This window comes from Dendronephthya gigantea, unplaced genomic scaffold (genome assembly GCF_004324835.1).
Source record: "Dendronephthya gigantea isolate DGI-Jeju-01 unplaced genomic scaffold, DenGig_1.0 000182F, whole genome shotgun sequence".
Taxonomy (NCBI): Eukaryota; Metazoa; Cnidaria; class Anthozoa; order Malacalcyonacea; family Nephtheidae; genus Dendronephthya; species Dendronephthya gigantea.
In genome coordinates, this window is record NW_021163192.1 from 1 (window position 1) to 24,436 (window position 24,436).

The following is a 24,436-nucleotide window of genomic DNA, read 5'->3' on the forward strand; positions in this document are numbered from 1 at the left end:
TTTGACGTGCCTGTCCTGCGTCATCCGATCAACAATTTCGCAGTGCGAATTCGATCTTTCCTGCTCATTGCATGCGTGAAGTAACAAAGGCAACATTTGTCTGATTGGTTGATTTTTAACATGACGTAATTGTGTGGTTGCTATGGAAATCATAACATGGCGGCCGGTCGAAGAGGAGTGAATTGTGTGTGTTCTTTCGAATTACTGCAAAATATCGATAGAAATATCGTTATAATGCAGTTTAAAAGAGAGATAGGTGTTCTTTATCAATTCAGGCATTAACCAGTAGTCTTTTTTATCAATTTTATCTAAGAAATAGTGGCGATCACACGTAATTGTATTGCTCTTCGTCCTGGGCCATGTTGTACGGTAAGCGACCAATAGGGATTTTCTAGTGTTTGCTACCATATTTGTCTAGAATACCCAGAAGGCTTGCTTGAAAAGTCTTTAGGCGGGAATTTTGTTCAACTGGTTGTAGGTTCAACTGGTTGTCGTTCAATTCTTGTTGTATTTCGGTAATTTTACCTCGTCTGGTCAGAGTTTATAGGTTTATAAACAGTCTTTTTAAGGACTTATACTGTATCAGCATGAGGTCTAAATTTCCTTGCTCTATTTGCGGAAAGAAGTCCTCGAATTCTGGATTTATTAATCCAGGTTCAAAGGAAAAATGCATTTGTAAGCCGTGCTACGCGCGAAAAATTCGTTCTTGTTTGCAAACCATTGGTGTGCAAACACAAACTGAAGATCTTCCTGACAACTTTGAAGCAGGTATGTATTTTTTTGAAATCATCACACTTGAGTATTCTTAAACTCTATGTTCTAAACTTGTATTTTCTGCATAGAAACTCCATTTCAACAAAGCAGGCCAAGTTCTTACCAGACTATTTCTGGTAAGTATATATTTATTTGAATAAGTATATATTTATTTCAATGTGCAATCATACAGTAAAAATCTTTAAATGTAATAACTTCTTTCAGGTGCTGAAATTGTCAAGGAAGTTGAAAGTCTTCAACGAGCATACTTGTCTGAATTTTCCAAGGATGCATCCCCTGTATATGATCCAGCTAAGTTTAAAGTATTCTGTCGTGACCATGGTGCCCCTCATTTGTTTGATTTTATTTTTGCTTGCATGAATAGTTCTCGTCATACAAGATCTAGGGAGCAGTTGAATGAGAAGCGTGCTGTGGCAATAATTCTTCAACTCTGTTTTGGTTTGTCACAGAAGTGTTCTTTTTTGCAAGTTGACAATGGCATTCTTTTGAAATTTTCCCATTGTACCAATGTTGGTGTTAATACTCAGAGGCAAATTGGTACAAGTAGTTGCAGCATGACAGTTGACCGGGCTCTGCATAAATATGCAGCTTCAAACACCAATAGTGTGACTTGTGCTTTGGATGATGCTATTAAAAATAAAAAATTGTTATTGTTAATGATAGATGATTATACAACGATTCACTCTACAAGAAGGCCCAAAGATCTTAAAACTTCTAAAGCTAACAATATGTGTACCATAATTTTTAAAGTATTTCCAGATATAAAGGCAATTTCACGTCCTCCTCCTCATGAAATTCACAGCAAGACTGGGATCAAACCACATGACCTTGCCAACGAAATTTGTTCTGAAAAGCAGATGACAAAACTCAGCTACACTTTTGCCTCATGTTTTCCAGAGTTAACTTCTTCCTTTTTTGATCCACTGTTAGAGCGACAGCGTCTAGAGAGTCATGATTATGGTGCCTCAACTGATGTAAATAATATGCGTAAGTTCAGAAATGTTTATCTGGTTGACTTTTTTATGCATTCTCTTAAATCTAAACAAGATTATATGGAAGCATTGGAGAGAGTTTTAAAGGTAGAAAAATTAAAGGAATATTTAAATAAATTTGTTGTAGTTTTTCCAGGTGACCATCCAAGCCAATTTTTTCCTCGACAAATAGTGCATGAGATTCTCAGCAAGTATGTTGCCAACCTTCAATCAAATACACCTGTTCCTCAAGAAGAGCTTCTTTCTCTTATTCCTCTTATTGGACCATTACACATTGACCTAAATGCAGATGAAGACTTAGTAATTAATTATCATCCTTTTATTAAATCTTTGTATCAGTCACTTTTTCCAAATAGAGTATTAGCTGCAAAACCAAAGCCTTGGAGAATTCAGTTCATTCTTGAAATTATTTATGGTGGATGGACACTTATCAGAAGAAGTGTTAAAGCTGTTTTTCACAACTGCAAAGATGTACAGTATGGCACACTTTTAAATTTCTTGGATAATTATTGTCCTACAGTTTTATGTTCATACTCAATTTTGTTTAAAACTAACGATTTTTATAACTATTATGAATCCATTATTAGAATGTGGGTGATGATGTACTGTTTCAGACGCCATCATTACAGGAAATCACTTCTAATTTGGCTCTTTTTAGTCAAATACTGGGAAAAGAATGAGTTTTGTACTGACATATTTAATCTTTTCAAAAATCACCTTAATGTTATTGATGAGTCAGTTGTAGAATTTGTGCACTCAGTTGTAAGAAGGCACACAGCTGATGGAGCAAGTGACAAAGCCCTATCAGAAACACTGAAAGCCATCTTTGGATGTGGAGCACGTCAAGAGAATTTTCGCTCAACATTTACACCTGCAAGAAATTATGTGTTCAGCCGTGTTCAACTAAAGTATTTACATACAAGAGTTGCTAAACTTTTAGTTTCTTTTTTTTCTAAAATCTCTTTAAATCCGAGACGCAGTGAATGATGCATGGACGAAAGGCCCTGGCAATCCTGCGTGAACATTATATATCGAAGGGCAAACCACGTGTTTTATCCCTATACACTGAACTAACCTCTCTTACAAAATCGAGCGAAGAATCTGACAGATTACATGCTGCGGGCAGAGACAGCATCCACATCTCTAAAATCCGCGAATAAAGCAAACACCGTATCAAGCTTTCACACGGCACAAGCCAAATATTCAGAACATGCATATTTTTTGTACCGTTTGCTATGCATGCAAACAGGAAAAGAAGAAACTAGATGCGAGAGGGGAACAAGGAATATTTGTTGGGTACGATAAGGGAAGTCCAGCTTATCTAGTATACTTTCCCCAAACCGAAACTATTAAACGTTGCCGCATTCTGCGTTTTTCTGATAAATTTGAAATTGTAAGCGATACCCCAAAACAAGCACAAGCAATGACTAAAGAACCAATGATTGGCGAAAGCCTTGTTCTAAAATTGCATAAATCGTTGTATGGTTTGAAACAAAGCAGTCGTAATTGGAATAGTGTGTTACATTCTTATCCGTAACAAGTGAGGGTTTTATTCAGTCGGAATCTGACAATTGCGTTTATGTTAAGGTAGAAAGTAGTGCAACTACAATCCTAATAGTTTGGGTAGACGATATTCTAGTAGCTTCAAATAGTACAGACAGTTTAACACAGGTGAAGAGAAATCTTGGAGACAGTTTCAAATGAAAGACCTAGGTGTGTTGTCGTGGTTTTTAGGAATAGAATTTAACTGTACAGAAGGCACTATTAAGATGAGTCAGACTAAATACATAGAGAAAGTCCTATCTAGATTTGTAATGCAAAACATATAGATGTACGATATCATTTCGAAAGATCTGAGATTGAGAAACATTTGTTAAATTAAAAGTAATGTATGTTCCATCGAATGATAATTTGGCTGACATATTTACGAAGCCAGTCACAGGATCAAAAATGAAAGTACTTCTGAAACGTATCCTAGCAGAGTAAACTCAATTTTTGTAAATAGTTATATTTCTATCAATGTTAATATTATATGTTTAAGTTCTATGAACACGTGTCATGATCACATGAACACTAGCAGTATAAAGTTTTGTTTCATGTAGTTGTTAAGTTAGTTGGAACTGTTCAAGTAGTTGAACTGTTGTAGTTGACTCCAGTACTTGTAAGTTGTATAAGTTTTCGTTAATAAATATATTGTTATATATAAGTCCTCCACCGTCACGAAATTAGATCTGATTATAAAACAAGATAGCGGATATATCGCGATAGCCGATGTTTTTTGATCGCCAATATCTTGCGAAGTAAGGAAGATAAACAAATTTTGTAAAAAGGCTCTATAAAATTGTGCTTCTTGTGGCAGGGAAGTATACTTGGCTCCATCCTGTTTATAATATACATCAACGATCTGCCAAATTGTATTGAAAATACAATGCGACAGAGCGTAACTAGGGGGTTAATTTTTTTTGGCGGGGTGTGATATTCGTATATTCTGTTCCGCCCGACGGATTTCTTTTGAAGACACGTATGCGTCGGGCAGAACAGAATATATGATCGACCCCCAATTAACGTTGTAGTTACGTCCCTGTTCCTAAAATTTTCGCTGATGAAAATTTAACCGCGGCATTCAGTGGTGAAACGTTGAATGAAGCAGAACACGAAAGCGGATATTGACTCCAATAGTCAATGGAAACGTTTAAAAATGGCTTTCAGTTTAATTGTAAAAACCGAATATATTTTTATTGCTTCAAAACATAAGATAAGCCTCGTTTACACTATACTCGATTTATTGGCACGGCACGGCTAAAATGGGTACCCGTGCCCATTTCACCCGTGCCTGGCCTTTGTTTTGGTAGTCTGAGCACTAATAAAATTGGGCACGGGTAGCCATTTTAGCCGTGCCGTCCCAATAAATCAAGTGTAGTGTAAACGGGGCTATAATTTCTTCTTTTTTTATTGAAGCACTTTGTACCGTCGAGGGGATGAGCCGGTCCGTTGGCCTTATAGGCATTTTAAGTTCCACCATACATGTGTGAATGAAATATGCCACATGAACCGACTTTTGTAGTGTTTGTATTGGATATGAAACTAAAGTTTTTGAAATTTGATTAGTTCTTTCAGATTGTCCCGCGGAAATGAGCATTTCAGACTTCAGAGTTGTTTTATTTCGAGGGAATAAAAATAGTTCAAAGGGTTACTGTTACAAATTTATATCTATTTGATATTTCCAGATAATTTTTAGTCTATATGTTTAGCCACAAGTTTCATTAATGGTAGTGCATTATTTAAGTCAAAAGCTCGGCACGAGGTAATAATCTCTTTCGGATTTAAGCCGGACCAATATCTTTCGCCCCAAACGGGTTTCCAGACCGGTTTTCTTCGCCACTATGATGATTTTCGAACCGACTTTTTAGGCTAATTTTAAAAAATCTGGGGTATCACAGCCCATCATACCCAGCCCCCTAATGTGATTGTGCGCACTCAGTTCACTCCAGTGAACTGAAATAAGACTGGAACGCTGTCTCTCTGACTTTCCCTCATTAATGAGTGAAGCCAAGATGGCGGATGATGAAGCCTTGTAGGTATGATCCAGGCCTCAGGCGCGAAAGTTTCAAAGGAAAAATAAAAATTGCCGCCATTTTACTTAGGCGAAATTTACGCGCCTGAGGCCTGGATCATACCGACAAGAAAGGCTTCATGATCCGCCATCTTGGCTTCAAACTTCCAACCGAATGAGCGTTTCAGTCTTATTCGAGTTCACTCAGCTAATCTCGTTCCGCGAGCCCGCGATTCCTCGGGGAACGAGATTGTTCACTCAGCCAATCAGAGTCATTTGTTTTCTCGCAAGAGGAATCGCGGGCTCGGGAAACGAGATTGTCAGCCAATTCACTCAGCCTAGTCCCTAGGCTTCTTATACGTTCCTTAGTACACAGCCTAGTCCCAGGCCTTGTTAGCGCGCACTGCTGATAATTATATGCCGGGCAGCCCACGCTGAGAGGCCTAGCACAAAATGTTGAAACTTCAAAAATTGTCCCTGATTTTGTCTCTACAAGCAGCCTAGTCGAAAGGCCTGCTCTTATTCGTTCCTTAGTACACGCGGCGAGGCGGAACTGAGAGGCCTAGAACAAAATTTTTATTTTAGCTAAAGTGGGGACTTTTTGTCCCGACTTCAGTTCTGTATTTGGCTGAAATAAGCTACGGTAAATTAGTTATGCTGCCAGAACTTCGGCTGAATATTGATACAAACGTTGCCATGTCATTCGCCGTCAATGCTATCGACTATCGAGTAAACCCAAGTCCACGTACATGTTTGAAAGGCACGTCAACCACTTATTGTCTTCTGGATATGATCCACACCTGGTTGTGTAATTTAGAATCCCCTGAAAGATATCTTAGACTTTGCTTCCTTGATTTCGCAAAGGCGTTCGACCGTATAGGGCATAATTTATTGATATCAAAGCTGTTAGGCATAGGTGTCAGATCGTCTCTGTTACCTTGGATTATCAACTTCCTCACTAATCGCCGACATCGCGTTAAACTCGGTGGAGAAATCTCGGATTGGTTGCCAATGAAAGCAGGCGTACCCCAGGGAACTAAACTTGGACCATTTTTGTTTTTGGTCATGATAAATGACCTTGATGTAAAAACACACGAAATGGATATTTGGAAGTTTGTGGATGATATATCAACATCTGAATATGTCACAAAAGGCAGCAATTCAAAGATTCAGTCTGGTCTGGATTCAATCAATTCTTGGGCTTCGAGTAAATTTATGAAACTTAATCCCAAGAAATACAAAGAACTACGTGTTTGCTTCATTAGGAGAACTCCCGAATTATCACCATTAATGATTGACGGTCATTTGATCGATGTTGTGCGGTCTCATAAAGTACTTGGTCTGGTTATTCAAAGTGATCTTAAATGGAATGAACATAGAGAGTCAGTCGTATCCAAGGCTTCTAAACGTTTATATATCATCCGCTCTTTACGACGAGGTGGCGTTCCCGCGGAGGATTTACTAAGTATATATTTTGCCCTGATACGATCTGTTCTGGAGTACTGTTGCGTTGTATGGCACCACTCTTTACCTTTATACCTTGCTGAAGAGTTAGAGCGAGTACAAAAACGAGCTCTGAGAATTATCTTACCGGGCTATTCTTATAAGGAAGCCCTAGCACGCCTTGGGTGTTCCAGATTGGATGAAAGACGAGAGCAACTTTGCCTTGATACAATGAAAAGTATAGAAGAAGGAGGACCTTTGACAAAATATGTTCCATTGACCAGGGCTTGTACAAATGATTATGAACTTAGAAACTCGAACACATTAACAACAATAAAATGTCAAACAGCAAGATACCGCCGTAGTTTCTTTCCTAGTACAGTAGTTTTATTGAATAACAGTAAATAACTTCATGTGTAATATTTTAACATGAGTATCGTTGTAGTAGTGCAATAAGATTTTAAACTTAGATTTGACTTAACTTTTTAATGTGTAAATATACTGTAAATAATAGCTTAACTTTTTTATGTGTAAATATACTGTAAATAAATGCTACTTCCATAATTTTTGTAAATGCACCAGAATTTAATTAATTGCGAAGTGCATGTGTATTTTAAACCATTAATAATAATAATTAATAATAATAATAATAATAATGTTTATGATTATAATAAGCTTCAATCCGCCAATTTCAATTATTCTCGCTTCTTTTATAACGGTTATCTCTTGTAAATTGCAAACATTTACTTTGTAATAACAATTCTAATTTCTATAGTTCTTTCTAGAGCAGAACTATATATTGCATGTTATGGATCATGCCCTGTGTCTTACTGAAAGCAAAGAGAAGCTTTGTACCAAGCGTCCTGGCCGCGCTGGTCCGTCCTCCAACGTCTTCAGGGGCCAGATTGCCCGCTGCGATTGTCTTTCAGAATTGGCTGGATATTATTAAAGGTTGTAGGACTGAAGCTGGGAAATCTAGAATGATGTAAAAAAAATCAATAAATTGGGTCCCATGGCCAGTAGCAGTTGCATGTTGGCTCGAAAATTTGAAGGTGGGCCAGCCTTAGTTTCGGCACCCCATATCAATCATGCGTCCCCGCACCCTTTTGCTAGATCACCCCCCTTGTTAGAGAGTTCGTGGAAGTGCACAGATCGAGTGCTGTAGACGCGAGTGGCCTAGAGGAGCTTGGGTAATGGCAAGTTTCAAGAACGATAAAATAGATCAATGAACACATATCGCTTTATATTCAGGGGCGTCCATCCAATAAATATCCATGGGGGAGGTTGTCCAAAGTCGCACTGACTTTGCAATGTTTTTATTTGGTATGGAAAGTCTAGTATTGGGCGTATATTACATTACGATATTAAGAGCTGTCTATTACAATAAAAATTGCCCGATTCGGTGAACGGAAGAAAGCACAGCGTTCGTTTTCTTGCAACAGTCCCATGGCTTAGATTATGCTTAGGGGTATAGCCTCACGTGGCGCCGAGCGAGAAACTTTTTGAAATTTGAGCATCTCATGGTCTTATTACGGCCTTTTTCATGAAAATTTTTACCTACAAACTACATTTAAAGAATAAGTTAAATTTCGAAGCATTTTGTTTGGTTTATTTTTACGGGGGTAAAAGTAGTAGAGGGTAACTCAAAAAGCAGACCGTGAAAAATTTATCTGATGAACATATTTCCTTACATTTGAAGTTATAGTATGTTAGCTACAAGTTTCATTAACCAACAGTGGTTACGATACATATTCGATACAAAATAACGTCATTCGTATTTAAGACGGCCGACATTTTTCGTCCCAAACGGGTTTCCGGACCGACATTTTTCGTCGCATACAGGGTTTTGGACTGACTTTTTGCACTAATTTCCCTAGAGCTTGAGGAGTGTCAATCCTCCCGCACCCACCCGCTAATGTGCGCCGGTGGCTTTATTGCTTCAAAATTCAACGCCAGTTTTTCAATGTAAAACACTAATCATTCTTGGTGATTTTGGCGCCACTCTTAAAATCTCGCAGGGGCCTCCTGTCCCCTTTTCCGCCCCTGCCCCACAACATTTGTGATCTATCTCAAAGCGTTAATGAATCTACTGATTATAATCTTAGGGGCTCCTCTACCTGAGTTCATGTTCCAATGCCAAAAAAATTACAATTCCTAACCAAAATTTGTCTTTGGCGCATTGTATGACAGTACTAGTGAAAGAGACGGCAGAACATATCTTAATTTCAATAAAAATTATTAAAATTGGCAATTCAAACGGCAAGGCAATTCAAAAATGTGACCGCAGTCCATATACTGTATAGTCTATATTCCCGGGGCCGGTTGCATGAAGCCAGTTTAGCAGTTAAACGGTGGATAAGTCAAAATTAAAGAACACTCTTACATCTGTCTTGAATGAGTTAACTTGAATATCATGCACTAAATATGTAGTTGTAACAGTATCTTTGCATTAAGGTTAAAAACATTTAGTTCGCTTGTTGAGTAAAACGATAGACTTGCTTTCTATTTTGAACTTAACCACCGTTTAACCTAAACGGGCTTGATACAACCGGACCCCGGTTTGTGCGCACAGAACATGTGAGCAGCGTGGAAGAAAATAATTTTTACACTTAGAATTTGACGTTTTACTTGTTTACACTATAAATTCGTGTATTTGGGGAGACAAAGTTCTTTAAGTTTGCTGCCCGCATAGCGAGCGACCCTGGTGGAGCGAGAAAGCCAGCAGATCCTAATTTATATTGTGAGTAAAAGTAAAATATTTCCGAGACGCATTGTATTAGGGTGATTTTTTGAAAATTTTGAAAAAATTGATAAAAATGGCAATTTTCCACTACTTCCTAATAACGGATTGTCATCAAATTTTTCACTTTACAAAAGTTAACGTTTATTTCTTATATAGCAAGAAGGAAAATGAAGATAAATAGTATATTTTCGAGATCACTAAATTTGTGAAAGTAGCAGTGAAACTCCTTTTCCACTTCCGATTTTTTGCGATAGCATTTAAATATGTCCGCACATCATATATGTTCAATTAAGCCTGTTTCCGCATATTAAAACGATCTGGTGTCTCATTTTTCGACCTAACACGTATTTTCTGCTCAGTCATCCGACTTATTTTGGAATATGGATGCCAATTTAAGAATTATTCTTTAACGGAAAAACAGTCCAATCAAATGGAGCAAATTCAAAAAAGCAACTAAAACCATCTTATCCGATCAGATATCTTATGACCTAAGGTTAAAAAGACTAAAATTGAATACATTGGTAAGAGCTATGTTATAAATTATACCAATCGATCACTCAAAATAAAAACAATAAACTAAATAGCCTATTGCTGCAACCCAAATAGTAGGCTTATTGACTACGGAACCCAAGAGAATTTCCAATTTTTTAAGCGAAAACGGACAGATTTGCTTAATCATTTATATGTTAAACTATTTTATAGTACTCCTTAGTTGTGGTTCACCCACTTATACGAAAAGTATCAAATATTTATTATAAATTATTGTAGCACTTATGATGGTAATCTTACAAATTTGTAAATATAATTATTCTTAATCATGATTCATGTACATGTATATAGTCCACTCGATGTAAAATCAGGTTCTTTATGTTGTGTCTTAACAGCATACAAGTTTGTTCTTTAATTAAACACCTTAATAAACACCTTCATAGGGCTGTTTCCCACCAGGCAGAATTTTGCTCGCGGAGCGGAATTTTTCATTGTCAGGAGGCTTTCATGCAAAACTGATGCGAGAAAACTCCGCAAAGAAAAATTCCGCTTCGCGCGCAAAGTTCCGCCAAGTCAAGGTGTACACAGAGGGCAGGGAGGCAGTGGGGGGGACAATTGCACCCTAAAAATTTCGAGAAACAAAAATTCGGGCAATGGTGACAGTACAGCAACGGGGAGCTAAAATTTGTAATATATATCACATATGTGTATTCTATTTGGCCATTCTTGTTACACTTTCTTGAAAGCACATCCGGCGCTTTGCCAAATTTATTGTTACAAATTTGGTAAGAGTTAAAATTCTTTCGGGCACACTGCATAATTCAAAAATTCGGGCGATTTTTTTGCCCCCAAACGAAGTTACGCCCGTACGCCTATGCGCCTAGTGGAAAACAGGCTTTTAAGCTCATCTAATGATAATAATAATTCAATCCACTTGTAATGCTGGCGAAACCAGGATTTTTTTTTATACCAACCGTACTTTATAATTGGCATCGGTCGAGTACCGATACCAATTTCGATAGCAAAATTTGTTAAGAATCTTGAAATCTGATAATTTCGATACCAAGATTATAATCAGAAGTTTACATTTTGAAACTCAAGCTGCAAAAAGACCGATTAACATACTGAGTCATCTGAAATTTATAGTATAACGAAACGTCGATAATTGTTCTTTTTCCCTTTGTTCACGATTTGTCGAATTTGATTCAGTAGTTTTCCAAAAAAAAAACCATTTTAGAAAAATATAAAATATTCCAATCAACGTTTGCCCAGAAAAAGGGGACAAGTGTCAAACGAAACCAGGTCAGTAATCGACACCGATGCCATGCTCGATAGTATCGTTGGCATCGAATACTAAGTGTTCGGTTGGGTATCGTCTAGCACTAGTTTTACGTGTTAACTTCGAACTGGCGGCTAAATAGTCCAAATATATTTGTTGCCGTGATTGTGGCGATCGGCAGCCAGAGCCGGAGCCATAAACCAGAGCCAACCAATAGGCAACAAGAGCCGGGCAATGAACCGGGAAGTCTCATTGGGTACGTCTGCAACCAATGAAGCGACAATTTGAGCCAGCCATTACCTACTGCCATCACTATTATATATCCATAAAAATCCATAAAGTTCACTGTGCCATCCTTGTCCCCAGGTTTCGGCCGCGGCGCCGGCGGCAATTCCTCGCGGCTTGAAGAATAAAATGGCGGTTGTCTTTCTTCAGCATGCAAATGTCAAATGTAAAGAAATTTTTCCAGCAGTCAATTTGGTATATATTAAAGCCGAAATTCTCAACTTTTGCTTTAGTTGCTGGTTTGTCAGGTATGTTGTTATTTCTTGGTTATTGAATAGTTTACAAGTATAAAATCTGACTTAAATATTTGCATATTTGTTATTTGAATATTCATGAAGTTATGATATTATTTATCTGAAAAACCCCGCTAAATAGGTGAGAATGTTTTTATACCACAGAAAACGACTTTAATATTAGGTTTTGCCCGTTCAATTTTGTGGTGATAAATTGTAGCGTTACTTCTAAAGTCTAAACAACTTTACTTTATGCTTTATTATCTGGTATAAATAATTCGATTTTTTAAGTCACCTTTCATGTGTCTGAACTCTATATTACTTAGGGATGCTACAAGTTTGTTCAAAAGGAATATTCTTAAACCCAGCATACTAATTTAAACTAATGTACAGGTTAGAATGATGCCAAAATGTTCATTGCAGCATTTAGGAGCACAATGCATTCTGCATAGGTTAAGCAAATTTTTAAGTTTCAAGCTTGATTTGGTCAAGATGTTCACTTGTTACAAAAAGATTGCTCAGCTGTTCAGTTGGTTTATTCAGATGAAGTAGCTAAACATTTTTTGGAGGAGAACATGTTTTCGGATGGCGACTTAATTTGCTTTCAGTTAATTTATGTGGTTGATCAACCCCAAATAATTACCTGATTTTACCAAATAAGTTACCCTAGATTCTAGATTCTCATTATCTACATGGAAGAAGGGAGCTAAAGGATGTTCTTAAGAAATAAATAAATGTTTCAACACAAGATGCTGGTTTAAACTGATAGATTGAATAGAATACCAACTCACTGTATAGATGTATACTTGTTTTATAAATCAAAAGAGCACTAATTTTTGGGTGCATTAATTCTGCATGGTGTCCCTACTTTGTACGTTACATTCTTTTTTCCACCAGCTTTTTAAACCATTTTCTCTGTCATCACTACTTTTTACCACTATCTTGGAATTTGTGAAGTCTTCAAATAAAACTAATGATGGAAGGATTACAACCAACTGTTAACATTTGCGAGCTGGAACATAGGTTCCACATATCAGAAATTCAAAGGAAGACGTACCCAAAATGACTTATATAAATATTCAAATTTTGCCATGTGATTGCAGTTAATCCTGTCCTTGCCTATAAAAAAGTTACACATGAAGAGATTTTCAATTGTTCAGCTTTGTTGCATGCACTTGTGGTTGGTTTGTGCAGGAAATTGTTTGGTTAATAAGACACTACAGTATGATAAAACATTTTTTTAGGTCACCTGATTAAATGACTCTTAAATACAAAAAGCTACTGTAGTTAATGTTTACTTTGCAAATGCAGCCAAGCTGCAAAGTCCTGATATGATATACTGTATTTTCTCAAGGATAATATTGACATGTTCCCATTCATTAACTATCAATCCCATGTTTCCTCTTAGCTAGGCCTTTTCAGAAAATAATGGGCTCTAGTCAAGGTCTAGTCATAATGTTGGTTACCCATATGCACAATTTATGGCTGATTCAACAAGGGTTAGGGCATGGAAAATGTTAATCAGCAAACTCTTATTTTTCTGGAAAGTTCAATTGCTTAAACTGTGTGATATGCTTTCTTGTAAAAGGCCCAAGATCTGATTGTAATAGCACCTACATTTAATAATAAAATCATTGAAAAGCATTAATATTGTTAATCAGCAAAATTATTTCTCTGTTTTCTAGATTGACTGTTATACAACATGTTCATACCTCTACAGCAAAATTGGTAAGTTATAAATTTTCTTCTGTGTGCAAGACGAATTTTTGTATCAGTAGTATGCAGAAAGATGTAGATGTTTATCAGTTTATCTGTGTATTAAAACATTTTTTATGTTTTGTCTCATCATGTGTTAACTAAGTTTAACTAAGTTTAAGTTTAATATAGTTTATATAGTTTCATGGACACTTTTAAATTTAATACAGCATAGGCAATGTAGCTATTTGCCATTTAAGATGGAATAATATCTATTTTACTCCAAATGTCTTTTTTGCTGCGATTTTATGCAATTTTCTTGCAACTTGCAATGCAATTATAATTTTGAGGGATGTTAATTTTGTAAGGAGTGTTCGAAATGTTAAAAAAATGTTAGCAGATCCTAAGAAATTTTTGTAATTGACAACTTTAGATGCCTCAGTTTCCTTAAATTTCCTTACATTGCAAATATAAAGTGTTGGAAAGGAAAGTTAAATGTTCAGGCTTGCTTGTCCCTTCACAACAGTTCCTTAATTATAGCAGCTTATATTTAACAATTAGACAACGAGTCCGAGTTGTCTATGAGCGAATAGTGAACGAAGGCGAAGCCTGAGTTGACTATTCGCTCATAGACAACGAAGGCGAGTTGTCTAATTGTTTTAGTATACACCCTGTACCTAGATATATTAATTTCGAGAAAATAATCGATACACCGCAATTTTACACCGAAAAATAATTTAATTAATTCAATTTTATACGGTCGCGCGAGCGAATTTTTCCCAAACGTGCACTATCACGAATAGACGATGGTTGAGTAGCCAATCAGAATGTAGGATTTGTAATAGACAATAGTCAGGTGTATACTAATTTCGGATAGTAAACGGAGCCAGCAGACCTAATTGATCAAATTGATCAGACTGCAACACCGGCGGAGTGCTTTGTTACAGGAAGCATTTTGACGAAGTCCGTTAATTTACCTAAATCATACTAGAAAACATCGTTTTCAGTATCCCATGGTATTCCCAGGATATTAACCGATAAATGTTCAACTTCTGCTGTTGATATGTTACTTCTTGATCGTTATGTTCTGCAGTGTTTGGAAAGCATTCGCAAGTTAAATGATGGTCGGTTCCAAACAACAAACCTGTTGCTCGCTAATTTCAACCTATTCAATACCACACTCGTTCTCGAGGGGTTCCACGATCTGTGGTAACACCTCTTCACACGCTTTTGTATGTTGTTTCCTTCTGTACGAAGCCCGAATCCACCGTCTGTGATTATTTCTTTTGACATATCGTAAATTTTGATTGTTTGATCATCCGCCAAGGTAATTTATGCTGTATGATGGTATAGATACTTCAATCAGGATCCATCAAACAGAACTCACACTTTCGTTGTTTGTAATTAATGCGCCGATTTATCAGATCCTGATCTTTTGCAGTTCAGTCATCAATAACTCGCAAATGTTGCTGTTGCTTGAAGACATTCAGAATATTCTTTCATAAGTTCGGTCCTTCAACGGATTATGCGTGTGTCGTAGTCTACTCATACACAGGATGAATACTCACTCGCGATCGGTCCCTTCAATGAAGAAAACGAGGATTTGAACTTGTCAAATCGTTGTAAGTTTTTTGTTTTATGAACTGCATTTTCGAAAGCCCCACAAAATGTACGATTAATTCGTAACAACACCTTGAAGTTTATACAAAGGCAGTTTCGAGGTCGAAAAGAACAGCGTTTTTCTTAGAATCGAATTTGCGATGAATTTGTTGGCAATTGGCTGGTACATATACGTCTTCACATCCTCAGTCAGTTCTTATTTACTCGCTAAAGTCTACTTGATGACTCTCTTGTGCTATTTCTTTCAATCAATTTTTTTCTCAGTTATTTTACCCAAGTTTTTGAGATTCTGTAATTTGGCACTCAATGTTGTTAACTCCACACAAATTGTTTCTTTGCTAAGTCGTCCCCGTTTTGTAACTCCATGCATGATTTCTAGATCGAATTGGGCACCATGCAATAGAACTTTATACACAAAAAAAGAAAAATTCAAAAGAACACAAACAAAAATTAGGCAAATTAAAATCCTAGATGTACAGTGTACTACACAGGCTTTTCAAAAGTCATACTGTAGGTTCGATAAATGTTGTTCGTCAAAAGACCACCATGTTTTCACTGTGGAATGTTCCTACCTAAACTACTGTTCTTTTCACAAGTAGCTAATTCCTTTCACTTTTTTTATTAATTAGTATAGGTATTAACGAGATTTTTGCTCCAACAATTTGTGATTAAATAGGAATGATGTTTGAAAATTTTTCCAAAATTGGACGTGCCATCGACACGGTAGCTATCGATCACCATGCAAACATATACTATACACTGTTATACTTTAACTAAGTATTAGCTTTTTATCCTATTCGGATCGACTTAAAAGTATATAAATAGAATGAGCAACGCATGAGCAACTTAAAATATAATTCAATAATGCAATATCGCGGCGAACGTAACTTAAGTACTCTGAGTATACTGCGGGTTTCATGAGGAGAAGTGAAAATCATGTTGCGACAGACGTCTTGTTGGCTCATGCATTAATGCATCGGGAGGGCACTAAAACTTTGGATCCATGGATCCCTAGAATATATATGTCTGAGCTCTCATCTTTTAAAAGGAGGTAATTTTGCTCCTTATGAATTACGAATAGTCTGCCTAGCAAAATTCTTGACTGATTCTGTTTTAGAAGACACGGTACAGTTTTAAAAAGTGCGACGGAGCCCTCATTGCTGCAACTGTAGGCTTAAAAGGTTAAATGACTTTTAAGCACAAAAATGCAAGCATATGCTCACTTTGCCCATAAAGCCAAGCACGTAGGCCTAGCTGAGTTTCTGACATGGGCATATTTATTTTTCCTATGGAAAAAATAATCGTTTAACACAATTCTTTGTTTCCTAGACTGACTGTGTCACAGTACATTCCTAGTACTGCAAATCATTTTGGTAAGTTATTTTTTCTGTTTGTGTCTTTAACTTTTAGTTTATGTCTTTTTATAGTGATATACAGTAGGGATGATGTGTTAATGACATTAGATAATTTTCAATTTCAATGTCTCACTATGGTGGAATGTTTTTATGCTTAATAAACTTTTTTGTATCAATAGTGGGATAGTATATGTTCAGTATGGCAGGGTGTTTTTCATTCTTAGTTGACTATTTTGTATATCAGTAGAGGGATAGGATGTTCTTTAGGCAGGGTGGATCTTTCTCATTTTTTTTACTTTATCTTTGCATCAGTTATGAGATGGGATTATTAGCGTTGAATGATTATTGATCAGAATTTATTGAAGTCCCCACAAGAGATTACCCATGTTTAGTACACACATTCACACAATGAGTCACAATGTGTGCAGTATGCAGTCCTATTGGGAGGACTTGTACAAGAAGTCTCACACTGTGGGGAGACTGCTAGCTCAGGTCTCTTAATGATTTGTGTCACCATAGTATTGCTGGCTGAAGTTGATCTTTTTCAAGTTTATCTTGTCATCGGTAGAATAATGGGATGTTTTTCCGGGTGGTATTAGTAGCTGGGGATGCATGTGATTTCTTCACTATATCTTTGTATATGGGGGGTGGCAGTTCAGCATGGTGGGTTGTCAAATCTTTGTCAATTTTATCTTCATATCAGTAATGGGATATGATGAAACGTTTCTCTTTCGTAATTGACTCGCTTTTGCAGCAGGATACAGTAGGGTGTTCATCATCCATTCTCAGTTGACCTTTTCATCAGTAGCTGAAAGGAATGTTTATCAGGGCGAGATTTGTTGACCCCATACTGTGAATACTAAGTTGGCTCTGATTTTTAGTACACATGTTTTTTGAAACCTTCTTTGAAACCTCGCAACTGACAATATTTTTGCATCAGTACTTCTTACATTAATAGCGGTAGTGATATGTTCATCATGGTGGGACATTTAACTCTAAGTTAACAATATTTTGTATATATTTTGCATAGAGCTTAAAACAATTCTCTTTTCCTAGTTTGACTGTTTCATGCACAGAATGTTCATACTTCCACTGCAAAGAGTTGATTGGTGGTGAGATTATTTTTTTGTATGCTTGTTGTTACTCTAGGATATTTTTCACTCTTAGTTCACTATATCATTCTATCAATATCTAGACAGCATGTTTACCAGATTGGAATATTTTCAATTTTTTGTGGTATCAGTAGTGGATATGATATTTATATTTATCATGATGGGATGCTCTGTATGCATCAGTAGTAGGATGTTTATCGGGGCAGGATTAGTTGATTTGCAGTATCCAAGCATATAATGAGTTGGCTGTAATTTATTTAGTTATTGGGAGGGAATGTTTATTACAGTGGGTTGTTTTTCATTATTATTTGACTTTGTATCAATACCGTGACGGCATGTTTATTAGAATGGAATGACTTTTATTTTTAGATGATTTACTGTAATGTTTGCATCAGCTGCAGTGGTAGGGGATGTTTACTAGGGTGGAACTGATTTGTTGACTGTATCTATGTATATTATGATTTGGCTCTAATTTTGTATCAGTGGAAAGGAATGTTTATCAAAATTCAAATTTCTTTAGTCCCCACAATGCAATTACGTAAGTTCACTAAACACGCAGTGTAAAAAATAAAGCATTGTGAGGACTTGTGCAAGAACTTTAACATTGTGGGGACTTACATACACTCAGGTCCCCATAAAGTCATTCCTACAAGGTTTCAACATATTTTTCAAAACAACAGCATAGGTGGCTTATTAGAGTGGGTTTTTTCTCATCAATATAGTTTTATTAATGGCTATTTATTAATGGAGTAGCAGAGTGGCATTTTATACCAAGGTGGGATTTGTTGACAATATTCCTGTATGCTGAGTTGGCTCCAGTTTTGAATTAGTGGTGGGATTTGTTTACTGTATGTATCTTGTATCTAGGGTAAGATGTTATTCATTCATAGGTGGCATTATCTTTGCATCAGTGATTTGAGGAGATGCTTATAAGCTAGGGTTAAATTTGCTGACAATCTGTATGTCTATACTACATTGGCTCTTATTTTGCATCATTAGCGGGAATGGACATTGATCAAGATAGATGAAATTTGTTCACTCGATAATATCTTTGTGTGTTTCCAATTTTTATCACAGGCGAAATGTAATTTGTTGACTACATAAAGCTCTTTGTATATTAATATAGTGAGTTGACTTCAACTGGGAAGTTTTCTATTAATAGTTGATGTTATAATTGTATTGGTAGTAGCTCAGGTTAAATATTCCATCAAGTATCATCATGTAAAAGTGTGTAAAGCAATGTGAGGACTTGTGCAAGAATTCTCACATTGAGGGGACTTACATTTTTAATGATTTGTGTCAGCATAGTATTGGTGGTTCAGTTTAATCTTTCCATCAAGAATAGAATGGAATTTTTATCAAGGGGAATGTTCTTCATGGGATTTGTTGACTTTCTGCATAATACATAATTCTAATTTTGTCTCACTAGTGGGAATTAAGAGATGTTCGTCAGGGGTGTGGGATACTTTTCATTAATAGTTGACTTTATCTTTGAATCATAGCTGCAGCTGGGGATGTTTATCATTCTTAGTTCACTTTATCTCTGTATCAAAACATTTTTAATGTTTTGTCTCATCATAGTATCAGTGATGTGTTTAATTAAGTTTAAGTTTAATATAGTTTATATAGTTTTACGGAAACTTTTAAATTTAATACAGCATAGGCAATATATTTGCTATTTATGATTGAATAATATCTATTTTACTCCTAAAGTCTTTTTTGCTGCGATATTTTTTTTAGTATGGAACATGTGAGAAATCCCTTTGACGTACACTAACACATAAAAGACCACTATTAAGCAAACGTTGACGGAAAGATTTTTAATGATGCATTTGGTAAGTTTATTTTATTTTAATTAATAAACTCTACATTGTCACTGCTGTTACACTATGCAATTTTCTCGCAACTTTCAATGCAATTATAATTTTGAGGGATGTTTAATTTGTAAGAGTGTTCGAAATGTTAAAAAACGTTAGCAGATCAAACGTCAGCGGATTTTATTTTCACTCTTCTTTCTTTCCCGGATTCTTGAACTTCAGCATGCGCTTTCTCTACAGTTGCAGTTTATATTGTCTTCAATCAAGACAGTTATACTTTTAGGTGCGATTGGTAACTCGATGATGGTATTAGGTCATCTTTTTGGCTATACAGACTTTAGCTGCTCTAATCAAGGGATGGTATTAAACAACTCCAGTTTCACAAACTTTTAGGGCACATCGCGCGATTTGTCATCTTTTAGAATCACAACATCCCAAACGATCTGTTGGATACTTTTAACGGTTCTCTTAATCTGCTGATCTTTTTTCGCCATTGATTCATAAATTGATTTACTGTCGTTTGATGTGGTGGTAATAGTAGCTACCAATTTGTACGAACATATAGATTAGTGATGAGGGTGTTAACATGTTTGTCGTCGTACAAATAGGTTATAGGCGAAGTGACTTTATTCTTTTGTTTTTGAGCAATTTGTTCCAGATGGTTGCAGACTTGCAGTTAAGAGATCTCGATTAACACAGTCCGCATTTCTTTAAACAATAGTCGTGTTCGTCCTTATAGTATTTTTCTAAGACAAATTTTCGTGCTACCAATCATGCTTTTCAAAAATCTCCTTGCCAGGGCGCTTTCTCGATTATGAAAGTCCATGTAATTCTCTTGTTCATCGAATACTGTTTTGGATCTCCTCCGACCTGACGATCCTTTTCACGTCTTGAGCAGTGGATTTGACAACGACAACAGTCTTGCATATTAGCAGCCGCGCCATGCGGAAAATCTTGAAAAGCTTGCAAAAACGACTTGTATAGATAAATTAGGCACTAGCTCTAGGATCATGATCGTGTCAAAGAACAAGTCGAAAGACGGACGTGAGCCTTGGCTTTCTCTGATTCGGGTTGCCCTCGATTCGTAGCAAAAAGTGGTCCGGCGAAATCGACTCCTGTATTTGTGAATAGCGGAGTAGCTAACTCGTCAAGCTGGTGGGGTAGGGGGCAGTTTGGGGAGTATTGAAACACATCCGTTCTAATTTCTTGCACTTTCTCTTCGCCCTCTAACTATCTAATACTCTCATAAATTTTATTCAATTTCTCTGTGATTTCATTATGATAAACAACCCTATGATGATCGAAAATTACAAGATCCGTAAAGAGGTGTCTCGACGGAAGGAGTTTGGGCTGTTTCTCTGACAACGACAGAGACGATTTATCAATTTGACCACGAGAACGAATAACGTTGGCTGGGTTTCAAAACAACCCTAACTACTTGACCAACCGTAAGATATTCTTTGTTAAGATATCCCTCTTCCGCCACGTAAATGATCGATTTTATCCCAAGCATCAATGTTTAAACTGGTCCGCGGTAGGCTTCTGTGCTGTAGAAGGACACCTTATGTTGTAAATGAACTGCACACACGGTGTCACTCATAATAACTTTGTCTTGCTGCTGTAGCATTAACGTCGATCAAATCTTAACAATGTCACTTCTTGTCAATGCTCTCATAATTGAATACGGATTTGATTTCATCATTGCAGGATTTGATTTCGTCATTGCAGCATTTGCCCCGACATCTGAACCCCTAAGATCTGTATGTCCTGACACTGATGGCGATGTTTTCGAGAGGTACTTTAGGAATTCTCCTCTAGTCCACAATAGTGATTGGCCTCCCCGTTTTCTTTGTGCGGGGCAAAATTTCCACCTCTCTGACGGCGAGCTTTCGTATTTCATTTACGGGGTTCTGGACGTATACGAATCAGTGCATATGTAAATACGTTTCAGGAAACATCTGCATATACAAGTTAGCCTTCTGGACTGAGCTTATCAAACGAGCCAGAACGGTGGCCCCAAGGAGTTCAAGGGGGGGGGGGAGTTGATTAGCGTTTATTGGGCGTGACTCTGGTTTTTAAGGCTACCAAAGCGAGTTCGATTTTTCCATCTTACACAGTTTGTAAGTATCGATACATAGGGGTTTTTTGTTTGCGAGCGTCCGGTGATTTTGCAATCAAGAGATCATCCCAATTTGACCCGTCCATACATAAATCCTAAAAACATTTTTATCGGATAGTAAACGGAGCCAGCAGACCTAATTTAGTCCTGCAGATTGGTAGGAAAATTGTGGGTTTTTGGTTAAAAGCACAAAATTTTACATTTTTGCTAAACAAGACCTGTCAAAATAGATGCCATGTGGGCCCACTCATAAATTTCAATTGGGGACCATTTTTCGCATAAATTATAACTCTACATAAAAACGAAGGCTTAATCGAATTTTCACCATTTATGCTTTGTAAATGTGCGGATTCACATAATGATAGAGGAATGCTAGATATATAGTTAACACATTTAGTGTGGTTATTTTCAATATTATCGATACACTTACTAATACAATGTTTTTGCATGAAAATGAAACTAAAAGATATTTACAGCTGTCAGAGAAGCAGTATTAACGCATTAGTTCTAAGTATTTCGGTTAGTTTAGAACTCAGCGTCAACATAATTGTTCACCATATGTTCAAGCCTTTATGGTTAATCTCTGTCACATTCTCCTCCACAGTAACATAATGATGTACATTGTATTCCAGCATGTACACATTTACAACGTCCTGAACATCCCTTTTCACTTTTGCATCCGCACTTGAGAAGCTCTTGACAACTTTTTGAGGCTTGAGGGGGCGTTCAAGCGTTCAATGACTGGCATTACCTCATGGTTAACGATGATGGGTAATCGCTTAGTCTTGCAAATGCTCCCGTTGCATCGCTGTGAATTCTCCATGTTTCCCAAGCAGTCTTCTTTCCCTTGCTGATGTTTGGTCGCAGCCTGTAAAAGCATGAAATGCTAGGAGTGCTCTTGACGTTTAGGGTCCCATGGAACGTGCAATCTCATGCACAGGCAAGTATCGTAAGTGCTTTCCAGCCCCAAACGCTACCCATAATTCAGACGAAGACATCAGATGAAAATGTGCGACTGCTATCACAACAACATCCGTATCAATTGTACGCACCATCACCGTTGTGAATCCTCGCTTCGATGCATCGGCGGCGTGCAACAACAATCAGCCTCTTCTTGTTGACAGGGAGATAGATCGGCAAGAACTCTTTCTGTATTGCAGATTACCATGTCTTCTTTTGTTGATATAACCTCTCCGTTCTCAGCTCCAATCGTAATTGCCTGGTCTGCAAGGTAGCTGAAAAGTTCCTTCTTGTTGTCTGCTACTCTAAGAAAGGTTTGCCAGTTTCCAGGAATTTTGCTATCAGCTTGAGCACGTCTACGTACTCCCTTACCTCGCTTCTCTCTTGTAGCGGTCTTAAGGCTGTGCTGGAAATATCTGTCCCAAATAACATCCACTCGTCTGGCGACTTGGAGTTGGCTACTCACGTATGGGATGGAAACCTTTCGACTGTATTCTTCAAAAATTCGTGATGCCCCGGGCTTTAGCATGTTAACAATAGCTGCACCATCCAATAGAACGACGTCAACAGATATTTTTACTGATTGTGCATTGCTAATCGTTTCGAGACATGGCAACAAATCTGATTTGGTTCCTGATCGCATCGTTCCAAATTGGGATAACGAAGGAGGATAACTTTGATTCTCGTGAGAGAAAAAGGTTTCCATATCTCCATCACGAACTTGACAAGAAACATAGAGACGTTAAAATAGCGCACAGTTTTGCTTGAGTGAAGCGATCTGAAGCTTGTCTTTGGACTTCTTTGTCAGGCGAATAGGAGAAGTGAAAAGTGGTAACTTGTTTTTCTTTATTGGCTTAAAGAGTGAGATTCTTTTATCAAGCCTGTCGGTAACAAATTGCTCATATTGCTCTTTACCAATAGCTTCTATTTTACGAACAGTCTCTATGACACTAGTATCCACCAAATTTCGCGTGTCTAGAACAAGTAAATCCTCGCTCTCTTCTAAGAAAGGGTTTCCCATTTCTTCAATCGAGTTGTACATATCTTTGACCTGTTTGCTAAAGGTTGACTGGACTCCTTTTACTTGCTCATGATGACGAACATCCGGTCCTTTACTTTGAAAATCTTTCAGCGATTCTACTGCAGACTCGAAATCGTTGATTATTCTTGCCAGTTCTGGACCCGAAACCATCCAGCGTAGCAATTTATTCTCATTACTAGTCAGACCAACCGCACCAATATCACCTTTGACAATCTTGTTATTCTGTTCGTGTGCTTGATCAAGGGAAATTGCAGAAAAAGCACGGCGTGTTTTGTGTACCACAAAATTTCCGCTTTCGAACTTCTTTGCGACTGTGGGAAGTTCCTTGTCCAGCGTTTCCATATCACGGATGTGAACGGGGAGCCACCTTGAATAGTGGGTATGATCTAGAGCAAAAAAAAACACGGAGCGATGGCAGTTAGGGCATCTTTGTACAATTGAAAGTTTCCTTCGCGTATGGAACGCACGAATATAAGAACTGTCAGCTGTAGTCGAAGCGTGAGCGACCAGAAGTGGAAATGTGGACTGTCGATTTCTCTACGAGCACGCCAGTTGGAAAACTCGAGCGGTTTTACCGTTATGATGTCAGAAACACTTTCATTTGCTCCTTATGAATTACGAATAGTCTGCCTAGCAAAATTCTTGACTGATTCTGTTTTAGAAGACACGGTACAGTTTTAAAAAGTGCGACGGAGCCCTCATTGCTGCAACTGTAGGCTTAAAAGGTTAAATGACTTTTAAGCACAAAAATGCAAGCATATGCTTACTTTGCCCATAAAGCCAAGCACGTAGGCCTAGCTGAGTTTCTGACATGGGCATATTTATTTTTCCTATGGAAAAAATAATCGTTTAACACAATTCTTTGTTTCCTAGACTGACTGTGTCACAGTACATTCCTACTACTGCAAATCATTTTGGTAAGTTA

At 37.2% G+C, this 24,436-nt stretch overlaps 1 protein-coding gene and 1 long non-coding RNA gene across 4 annotated transcripts; both read left to right on the forward strand.

The window, feature by feature from the left end:
- Nucleotides 1–88: 88 nt before the first annotated feature.
- Nucleotides 89–2,753, forward strand: LOC114538396. The gene is made up of 3 exons (XM_028559573.1): nucleotides 89–768; nucleotides 843–890; nucleotides 979–2,753. The coding sequence occupies exons 1-3, from the start codon at nucleotides 588–590 to the stop codon at nucleotides 2,751–2,753; spliced, it is 2,004 nt and encodes a 667-aa protein (XP_028415374.1). The 5' UTR covers nucleotides 89–587.
- Nucleotides 2,754–11,664: 8,911 nt separating this feature from the next.
- On the forward strand, nucleotides 11,665–24,428 carry LOC114538397. 3 transcript variants are annotated; one of them, XR_003688728.1, is made up of 7 exons: nucleotides 11,665–11,806; nucleotides 13,477–13,519; nucleotides 14,928–15,829; nucleotides 16,436–16,479; nucleotides 17,518–17,573; nucleotides 19,314–19,408; nucleotides 24,385–24,428. It is a non-coding gene; the product is annotated as an uncharacterized LOC114538397 (long non-coding RNA). The 3 variants fall into 3 exon arrangements; XR_003688729.1 differs by lacking the exons at nucleotides 11,665–11,806; nucleotides 13,477–13,519 and adding an exon at nucleotides 14,297–14,813 and having other exon boundaries at nucleotides 14,928–15,108; nucleotides 15,783–15,829; XR_003688727.1 differs by lacking the exons at nucleotides 11,665–11,806; nucleotides 13,477–13,519 and adding an exon at nucleotides 14,297–14,813.
- The last annotated feature ends 8 nt before the right edge of the window (nucleotides 24,429–24,436 follow it).